At 34.7% G+C, this 10,712-nt stretch overlaps 1 protein-coding gene across 2 annotated transcripts; it reads right to left on the reverse strand.

Moving 5' to 3' along the window:
* Window positions 1-2,925: 2,925 nt before the first annotated feature.
* On the reverse strand, window positions 2,926-9,766 carry LOC100792060 (2-hydroxy-6-oxononadienedioate/2-hydroxy-6-oxononatrienedioate hydrolase). Of its 2 annotated transcripts, none has more exons than XM_003516316.5 (10): window positions 9,232-9,766; window positions 7,827-7,921; window positions 7,646-7,743; window positions 7,497-7,546; window positions 6,797-6,892; window positions 6,589-6,678; window positions 5,984-6,076; window positions 4,122-4,217; window positions 3,398-3,463; window positions 2,926-3,236 (listed from the first exon to the last, which is right to left on the reverse strand). In XM_003516316.5, exons 1-10 carry the CDS (start codon window positions 9,421-9,423, stop codon window positions 3,081-3,083), a joined length of 1,032 nt encoding a protein of 343 aa, XP_003516364.1. In that variant the 5' UTR covers window positions 9,424-9,766; the 3' UTR covers window positions 2,926-3,080. The 2 variants fall into 2 exon arrangements, with proteins under 2 accessions (XP_003516364.1, XP_006573146.1); XM_006573083.4 differs by having other exon boundaries at window positions 7,827-7,916; window positions 9,232-9,358.
* Window positions 9,767-10,712: the final 946 nt, after the last annotated feature.

Consider the following 10,712-nt stretch of genomic DNA (forward strand, 5'->3'; position numbering starts at 1 on the left):
CTATCAACGAATAATCATGTTAGCAACGTAATAAGCACACCTTTGATGGGTTGCTTTCCAGGATTCTGGTACTATTGTATTTTTTTTTATAAAAAATCATAGCACTTTACTCTTACCAAATCATGATGGTTGATGAAATCACTTGAAAAGAACAAAAGATTACCAAGCATCATCACTAGGTCGAGTTTGGAAACATGATGATAAAGTGATGCTAGTGTGCTAGTTAGGCTACTTAAGGATGGCCACTGAAGAATATTATTCACTGGAAACTGTAACATCCCAATTTTCGTAAACTAGATTGAAAAGGATTGTTATTTATAAATAAATAGAGTTTAAAAAAAATGATAAGATTTTGTAAATAAATAAATAAGGAGATATAATTGTTAATTAAAATAATGATTTGAGAGAAAATAAAAAGGGTATTTTATTTATTTGTTTGATAGAGAATAAAATAAAGTTTGCTTTTATAAAATAATAAATAAATAAATAGAGTAAACCTAGCTATAAATAGCGTTAGGTCAGTTTTCACACTGACGGTGCCTTCTCTTTTCCTCATTTTCGTTTTTCTCCTTCTCCTCTCAAAACCCTTCCTTTTTCCCGCAGCCCACCAAACTTGTCTCAGAAAAACGACGATCTCAGACTCGTTCACCGTTGGATCGTCGAGAAATTTTAGTACCATATTTGCAACCCGATTCCGAGCATTCTCACCGTTGGGAATTATGATATCATGTCTGAGCTAAGAGAAATACCACTCGCATTGTAGCCTTTCCTTTCCCGCAGAAACCCAGAGCTGTCTTGGTAAAATTATGATCCCGGTTTCGTTAACCGTTGGATTGTTGTGAATTTTGGATATGTTGTTCGAAATTCAATTGCGCATGCTTTGACCGTTGAGATTTGCGAGATAATGTTCTTGGAGGGAGAAAAAGGAATCGCATGAAGATAGTCCAAATGGAGGCTTTAATCCCTTCTCCGTTTCTCTGGAGCAGTCGGAGGAAAAATTGGAGAAATTTTAGGGAACCGCTAGAGATGACACTATCGCTATGGAAAGACATGTGAATCCTCTTAGAGGTAAGGGATGGGTTTATCGCAATTGGGGGTTAGAATGAACATGTGTAGGGATTCTTAGAGAACTAAATTTGGGTTTATTTTGGGATATTGATTGAATTATAATTTTTCTTTATGATTATGAATACAATATTATTGTGTTCTATGTACCAATTGACGTCCTGATGAGAATTGATTGATAAACTTGAGTGCTCTTGATGTCTTTGTGTTAACCCATGATTTTGATTAATTGATTTTGATATAATTGTGAGAAACTATTTCAGAGGTTTTACATCCCATGTTGTGATAAAATCTTTTGTATAAATTGTTATGTTGAGGTTATGAAATGATGATTCAAACTGTGAGTATGTGATAAATTGAACATGTGACGGATGATGAAATACATGTGTATTGAGATGAGATGTGTGTATTGAGTTGTGAACTATGAACTGTGCAATCACACAATTGTAAGACCCTTTAAGGGCGACGAGTATTGTGATGGGATCCACTGTGGGAACCCGACGAGTTAAAATGATTTTGAAAACAATTGAGTAGATGTGTGTATTGCATAGTTCATAGGTAAAGTGTATATGATTCATGAGGTGTGATAACATGTTAAATTGAGATTATACCATTGTGATTGGGATTAAGTGTATGTGATAAAATTGAGTATATATATGATTGAGATATATATGTGCATTGAGTTGTGAACTATGAATTGTACAACCACACGATCATAAGTCCCTTCAAGGGCGACGAGTTGATGTTAAGTCCCTTTTAGGGCGACGAGTTGATGCTAAGTCCCTTTTTGGGCGACGAGTTAATGATAAGACCCTTAAAGGGCGACGAGTTAAAATTATTTTGAGAACAATTGAGGAGTCGTGTGTTTTGTACAGTTCATAGATAGAGTCTGTGTGCTAAAATGTTTTCTGGGTTGGACCTGAATCAGGAGGGAGAGGCTCTGACGGACTCTTCGGAGTGTAGGCCTTGGGGGTTACACGGTTTGAGTGTTCCTTTAAGCCTATGTTGATCCCATATGGTTGGAGCATTCTTGCAAAACACTGTGACCCTGACTGGTCTCCCTATAATATTACCTAGTGAGAGTGACTTGACTTGCTAGTGTGTGGTTTGTCTTGTCATGTACTCCTAGGCGCCCGACGAGGTTTTTCACTGACATGGTACCACATTACATATAGGCTTGAGTCTTAGCATAACTGTTGCATACGCTTGCTAATTGTTTATTATGAAATTGATGTGTTATTATGTCTTGATCGGAGTGTGTGGTTCCTGTGTATTGTGATTGATGATTAAAAAGTGTGATTGATGAATGACAAGGTGATGAAATAGTGTGAGATATGCTAAGTAAATTGTATTTGGCTACTATATGTTGTGTTGTTTCTCTCTAGTAGTTAGAAATGTGATAACTCACTCCCGGTTTGCTATTTGTGTTTGTGTTTGGATCCTGTGATGATCTTGAACTTTGTGTTCGGGGGAGCAGATGAATAGGTGGATGACTATGAAGAACCTCATGCTAGAGGACACGGGAACAACACGCTCTGATAGGATGTGACATTAGGATATAGGTTATATATTAATTGTATGAAACTTAGATGACCTTCTTTGAGCCGAGATGACTTTATTATTTATTTGGACAAGTTTGAATATGATATAGAAGAAAGTGAATGTGAGCCTTTTACCCATTTGAAAGGCTTGTATTTTAAAATGTTTTAAAAATACTTTTAATTAATATTTGAATTTTTACTCCTTTATTAATATATATGTGAGGGGTAGAGGGTGTCACAGAAACAATTCAATATCAGAAAGGTGTAGTGTGTTTCTTTTTTTCTTTCTCTCTCACTGAGCCAATTAAAGTAAAACTCGTTTAACATTCAAAAGAGTCAATATCAGTATATAATATAAGAGACATATCATATTAACAATATTAGGTTACTGCAGCAGCATTGTTTCTATCTTCATCTAAATAGGGAAGGAGCATTCTTAATTAGTTCTATATATCACCAACAGATTTTCAATCTTCATACTTGTGCAACACATTGACTGAATGTCTTACTCTCTCTTTGCACAAATTCAACAATTAGTTTGATAGTAGAATCTGGTCTTTCAAGATGAGGAAGATGTCCACAATAAGGTATTTGGCGTATAATTGCATCAGGTAACTCACAGTGGAGTCGCTGCAAGAGTTCAAAAGTAAACATCACTTATAATATTTGCATGGAATATTGTTCCCTAGCAATCCAATAAAGTGAAACAAAGACAGAATTATGCTTCATGATCATGACTTTCCAGCATATCATGTAACATGTTGTAAAAATAGTGTCACAAGGTAACTAACCACTGCAAACTTATTGCTGATGATGCGGTCATTTTCACCCCATATTATCAGTGTATTCTGTTTTACCTGTTAAACAAAATAAAAACATCTTGTTGAGAAGGAAATCATAAAAAAAATGCAATCTAAGGTGTGAATTTTCCATACAAGCATGGCTCAAAATATGGACTGGAAACAATATGAGGCAAGGAAATGAAACTTCTTCGCTCAAGACAAATGGATTTTAACAGTTGTGCATATATGGGTGGGAACAACCCATCCAATGGATTTTTCAAGTACACTGTTTAGCTTTCTATGCAAACTGATATCTCTGTTAAGCCCATTTTACATCCCCAATGAATAAAGACATACTTTCACTTGAATTATAATTAAAAAGATCATGCCAGCAAATTTCAACAGTGATCATAATAATGCAGACAACCTTCCGAACAAGAAACAACCTGGTGTATGTAGATGTAGCATTTAAATCCAACAAAGCTCAAATTATATTGAAAATGGATAAATTTGCCTTACTGTTTCCATCTAATAATTCTTTATACAAAAATTTACTAACAAAAATTTGATTGTAGAATTCATTATCATAAGCATATTCCTTACAATATATGAAGATTTATGAGTGAAAAATTGAAATTATGTACAAAAATTTATTAATGAAATTATGTCCAAATGCCATAAAAATAACATAATAAATACAGCACTCATCAACAACTTGGAAAGCTTAATGTACCTTTCCTATCAAAGGAGCAACACTGTAACCACCACTTGTCATAAAATCCACTGTAGCATCATCCCACCAAGGCAAGAAACAATGCAAGCGGCCCACCTATACAAATGATATGAAGACTGTTTAGCACTCTTCATTCTTGCAAAAATCAAAATCACAAAGTATTTGAAGTCCAGTGTATGAGCCTGAGGGACTTCTGTACATATCCTTGGACAGACATGAGATGCATAGACAAGATATGCTCCCAAATGGCTGTATGCCCATATCCAGTAAGAAAATGACTATTGAGAATTGAGATGCTATACATGTAATTCCTGTGAGATATTTCCAAAACATGAAAAGTCATCTTGTTTAATTATTCAAATTGAACAGTTATCTTGCTTCATTCAAGTTGAAGAATTGTCTCGTTTCAATCCAATGGTTATTATAAATATAACGCCTCATACAACCTAGTTATAAACATCATTTGAATATAGGAACATCTTGAACTATTTTGTAGAAAAAATATTTTTTAAAAGAAGAGAAGATATATAATGCAGAGGAGCTTGTTAAACTTCTATTTTTGGGCTCAATATAGAGAGTTAAACTCCATTACAAAATTCAAATACTAACAACATCCTACTCTTAAAAACAAATTGATAATATATTTAAATCTAACCAATATCCTAATGATTTGAAACATAAATAAAAAGTTCTTAAAAAAACTAAATTATTTACTTTCAAACAAAAGATATATAGGCATAATTTAACGCGCCTTGCCTTAATTAACATATTCCTAAAAAAACTAAATTATTGATTTTCAAATTAAAAATATTTAGGCATATTTTCAACACATGTTCCTACAGTAATAGACATAAAGTCGAATGAAGAGGAGCTTGTTAAACTTCTATTTTTGGGCTCAATATAGAGAGTTAAACTCCATTACAAAATTCAAATACTAACAACATCCTACTCTTAAAAACAAATTGATGATATATTTAAATCTAACCAATATCCTAATGATTTGAAACATAAATAAAAAGTTCATAAAAAAACTAAATTATTTACTTTCAAACAAAAGATATTTAGGCATAATTTAACGCGCCTTGCCTTAATTAACATATTCCTAAAAAAACTAAATTATTGATTTTCAAATTAAAAATATTTAGGCATATTTTCAACACATGTTCCTACAGTAATAGACATAAAGTCGAATGATGTGACTATTCATGAATGACATAGATTAGAATAATGATTTGATGTGACTCTTCATGAATCATGAATAAACAAAAAATGTCTCTGTGCATATATATAAAAAATTCTCCATACACAAGATTCACTCAATATACTCATAAATTTGTTTGGTTTTACCTTTGAGTGCACAAAAGAATTTTTTTTATCAATTTGTAGACACCATTTTGTCTTAGCTTGAGTTTTGAGAATGTAAATCATACTCAAGTTGTATCTAAGGTTTTGGTATTGGTGGGAGCAAATTAAGCCTAAAGAAAAGTGCTTATCCATGTCTTGAAGGCATGATGCACAATTTTCCTTCTTATCTCTTTTTCTTCTACCCTTCAAAGATTCATTCCTACCAACAATTCCTGTGAAAAGGTATAGTTATAATTATTTTTCTTCGGTGCTTGCACATTGGGATCACACAATAGACATGTAATCTTCAGCTCTTAACAGTGACAGGTGTCATGATAATAGTTGTTAGAATTTTCAGCCATCCTGCAACCAACCTTGTACAAAGTGCTTGACCATGTCATGTGGAGATATCCAAGAGTGCATGTGCCAAATGGCCCACTTTGAAGCAAAAAATGCATAAAAAAATATGTACACTGGGTTACATAATAAAACAGTAATTCTAGAATCAGGCAACTCACATTAGTCCAATCAAGGCTGGTGCTGAAGGAAATTTTTGTGAAGGTCAAATAGGTGGCATATAGGCGTAACGGAAGGCTCTTCAATAAATTAACCTGATGCAAAAGAATACCAGTAGTGAGTTGTAACTTGAGTAATTGAAGTCCTCAACATCCTTATGCTCCCATTCTTTATCTCCCATAATAGTGGTAGAAAATTCAAGTGAAAGATCAATTTTTTTATATTTATTGGCTTATGAGATGTTACTTGGAAGGCATAATTACACCAACCAATGTAAACCAAAAGAAAAAAAAAATGCCACTTCCAAAAGTTAAATGTCATATTAAGAAATTTTATATGTATGAAAGAAAAAGGAACATGTACCAAAAAAATATTAAGAAATTTTATACTTAAAGGTATCATCATAAAGAGCCAAAAATAACAAGCAGAAAAAGTTCCATTGACTACTTTAGGGGGTTGATGAATATTTTGAAAATAATTTTCTACATAATTGAATATACAAATGAACTTATTCAGCAAGGGAGACATTGCCTAGAGAGAGATGGGATATTGTGTGATTTTCTTGATAATCGCCAGAAATAATATAGTAAATTGGAGAGATATTCACCCCGGCATAGGCTACTGCTCTGGGTAAGGTTGCTAGCTTTCCAGTTCCCTCTGCATATACACTAGCACCAATCAGAACAAGCTTCTTCACCTGAAAAGATGAACTGCAAATAAATGACCACAGCACACAAGAGTCATTTGATGAAGAATTTTAACGCAATCTGGGTCAAGGTGGACATTTAGAAGTTAAATTATTGGATGGCACATACAGCTTCTGGATAATTGACCGCAAAGTCAATGGCAACAGCAGAGCCAAGGCTTGGTCCAACCAATATCATTGGCCTTCTGATGTAAGACTTCCAAAACTGTTATAGATATATCCAATTCAGCCTCAACACAGTGTCAAAGTGTTCAACAATTGGAAGGAAACCAAAACAGATGTGGAAAGAAACTAAATAACTATTGAAGACATCCATTTCTTCAGAACATAGTTGATAAACAAGTCAAAGTCTATAATTTAACTGATCTGTTGTTACTCCAATTCACACAGTTTGATGGTTAAGGGAAACAATTTACTAAGTGAAGTACATTTTTCAGAATTATTTACCGTCGAAAAGTTGCACATTGTCTGCCTCAGTTCCTAGGGTGCATCTTATATATCTGTTAGCCAATGTCACTTAATGACAATTGATTTTAAGATGCAATCTAACATGTTATTAGAGCCTATAGTCCAATGAGGGGTGTCACCTGTTCTGGCAGGCAAGGAGGGGTGTTGTAAAGTCCTACATTGTCTGGCTCAATTCTTAGGGTGGAGCTTATCTATTTGTTAGGAAACTTTACTTCACTTAATACCAATTAGTTTTAATAAGGAATCTAACATTTACCATCTTATACTTGGTCAGATTCCAACTGATTTTTCAGGTTTGACTATTACTGGGGGATACAACAGATACATTAATACATTAGTACCTGGTAGAAGTGATCACGCTTGGATACCACATCACAAGGAGGAAGTTTTTCTGATGAATAGAAGAAGAAAAAGAGAAGAAAGCATGTTAAAAATCTCATGAACAAAGCGGAAAGTAATAACATACAATAGGAAAAGTAATAAAACAAACCTAAATCAGAGAAACCCCAACCAAGAATGTCAATGGCCCATGTCTCAATACCAGATTCCTCAAGCAATGGTAATACATATCTCCATTCTAGACATGAGCTGAAAAACAATGCAGTGAGATTCAAGGATAACTTGAGCATAAAATGTATAAACTAAATTAGTATCTTGCATATTTTGAGGACCTGTCAAAACCATGTAGAAGAACAACTGGGGTTTCCTTGGTCTGCACCAGTGGCTTCACACAACTACTCATGATGGGATTTTCTGAGAACCTAACCTAATTGAGTCATATGGAATAAATCAGATACTTATAAGCAGCAAAATATGAATGTAAGATGACCCTATGCTCTGCATTATAAGCACAAGTGCACAACTCAAAATTTTTGAAACTGAACAAGGTTTAAATAGCTTGGAAGACTTATTGGTACTCTAAGCAAATTTGGCAGATAATCTGCATCATGGTGGAACAAAGAATGAGACTGAGTTCATGAATGGAACATTTCTTATTAGTTCAGTGCCCAAAAGACACAATAAATCTCAAATGCATTAAAACAATAATAAAATCTGTGCCGAAACTTATGTAAATATTTTTTTCTGAAGCTTTTGATTGTTTGTGAAAACTGATCTTAAATAGTAAAGTTGCTGGAATGAATGCTAGGTGGTATGAGAAAAATTTGCATTAAGTTAGAACTAGTAGCACAATTTTAAACAGAGGAATTCAGTGATCATAACAAGTGAAGCGAAGACCTCTCCTCTAATGGAGAATGCTTTTATTAATCAAGTATAATAACATCGCTGACCATGGCAACATGGTATCACAGTCCACCCAACAACATCACACAATAAATTATGCAAAAAAAAAGCATTCTAGAGGCACAAACATTTTTAATCGTTAAGAACTCCACAGAGCAATGTCAAAGGACCCACAACAATTATTAATTAATCATAAATAATATTAAAAACTTCAAACAACCACAACACAATAGTAGCTTACGAATCATTTGGGACTAAATCCAAATCACAAACCCTACCAATCCCCTCCACCTCTCCAAATCTAATTTTTCCAAACAACTTTTCGTTGCAAAAATTATTTGAAACTAAACCAAATTTCATATCCAAAAAGCTGACCCAAAGTATACCCTTCTTATATTAAAATAAAAATAAAAAACAAATGAAGGTTGAGTTTAATAGAAGAAATTAGTCTCTTACTATAAAAATTGAATTCTCCTGAAAGAGGTGTACATATTTTAAATGGAACAGTGTCTCTAACAGGATTACAGAAAGTTGTGGGGGAACTTAAAAACTTAAAAAAAAAAAAAAACCTTTCAAGTTTCAACACTATAGTTTACAATAGTCTTGAATAACTGGCTTTCTCATAAACACAGATTTACACTCCAAAAGTAAAAATAAAGTGAATAAATAAAAATAACAGTCACCTTTGATTTAAATAAAGTATAATAGATTCAAGGACCCTTCTTACTTTACGCAATGTAGATTATGCAAACAAAAGTGCAACTGTGGTGTGATGTAGAAGAACAAATGAAGAAACGGTGAAATTGAAGAAACTAAAAAAGATAAATAATTTACAGGCACGGGTAGCCTCTGAATGCGCAAGGCGAATTTTCTGGCAAAAGGGTCTTGAATGTTGTGAATTTCTCTGGGAAGAAATGAAGGGAAGCCATCCGCATCAGCAACAACCCTGAAAGAAGTGAGCTTGGAGGTGCATCTGAGGGGCAATGCAGCAGAAGAACCAATGGACAGAGAAAAAAACATGTTCATTCAGCAGGGACGAGAGAGAACCGAGGATGCGTTTGTCCTTTGTCGTGTCTTAGATCACATTCACACACACTCACACAGTGAGAGAGAAGTGGTTTGTGTCAGACATGCAGAGTTTCTTTCTGGTGTGTACTTAACGCATGGGAGAGACTATAGAGACGTGTTTGGAGGTGGTGACTGGTGAGCCTCATGTGGGTGTGTGTGTTTATAGTCTCATCATGCGTAGGGGTCTACCCCTTCTAGTTCCAGCTAGTAGCCACTTCCCTCCTTCTCTTTAACTTTCGGCATCATAGTCCAAAAGTATGTTAAAGAGTATAATCAATTTAAGATTATGTTTAATTATTTTTCAAAAACATGTTTAAAAATAAAAATGCGTTTGCTTTGCTGTTTTAATTGCGGTGACACAAAATCTAACACACCTTTATATACCGCAAAAACATGAAAGATGATGTTTCTTGAAAACAGAAGTTGGCATTAAATGGAGGTTGGAACAAGCAATTTAAACACGTACTAAAATTTTACCAGTTTTGAAAAAAAATAAGACTCCAAATACTTTTAAATCAAACTTAAATTTAGACACGTACTAAAACAACGTGCACTTATTATATCCTCCTTTTTCTTCTTCTGCCAACACAACATCAATGAACAGCAGTGCCTGTTCAATAGTATTTATTGGTACTATTGATAAGTAAACTAACTTTCATCTACCCGGTGCGGCAAAATCACCAAATTGAGTTCCTTTTATAAATTAATTATCAGAATGAGTCTGTTTCATTTTTATTTACCAAGGGGGTATGTTATTTTATTACAAAGCGCTTACCTGAGGGGCGCGTTCCACCAGAACGCGACACGTGGCGTGACTTGACAAATTGATCGGGAACGATGGGACAGGGGGGTAGTGGTGGCCTGTCAGGCGCTACCAGTAGTGGTGGCCTGTCAGGCGCTACCAGTAGTGGTGGCCTGCCAGGCACGACCACTAGTGGTAGCCTGTCAGGCGCGTCCACTAGTGGTCGTGCCTGGCAGGCCACCACTACCCCCCCTGTCCCATCGTTCCCGGTCAATTTGTCAAGTCACGCCACGTGTCACGTTCTGGTGGAACGCGCCCCTCAGGTAAGCGTTTTGTAGTAAAATAACAGACCCCCTTGGTAAATAAAAATGAAACAAACCCATTCTAGTAATTAATTTGTAAAAGAAACTCAATTTGGTGATTTTGCCACCCCGGTGCTGTTCAAATATTTTTCTTTGCTATATTTAATGGCAGGTGATGTAAAGTAACTTGGCTCATAATGTGT

Source organism: Glycine max, chromosome 1, assembly GCF_000004515.6.
Source record: "Glycine max cultivar Williams 82 chromosome 1, Glycine_max_v4.0, whole genome shotgun sequence".
In the NCBI taxonomy this organism is placed as follows: domain Eukaryota; kingdom Viridiplantae; phylum Streptophyta; class Magnoliopsida; order Fabales; family Fabaceae; genus Glycine; species Glycine max.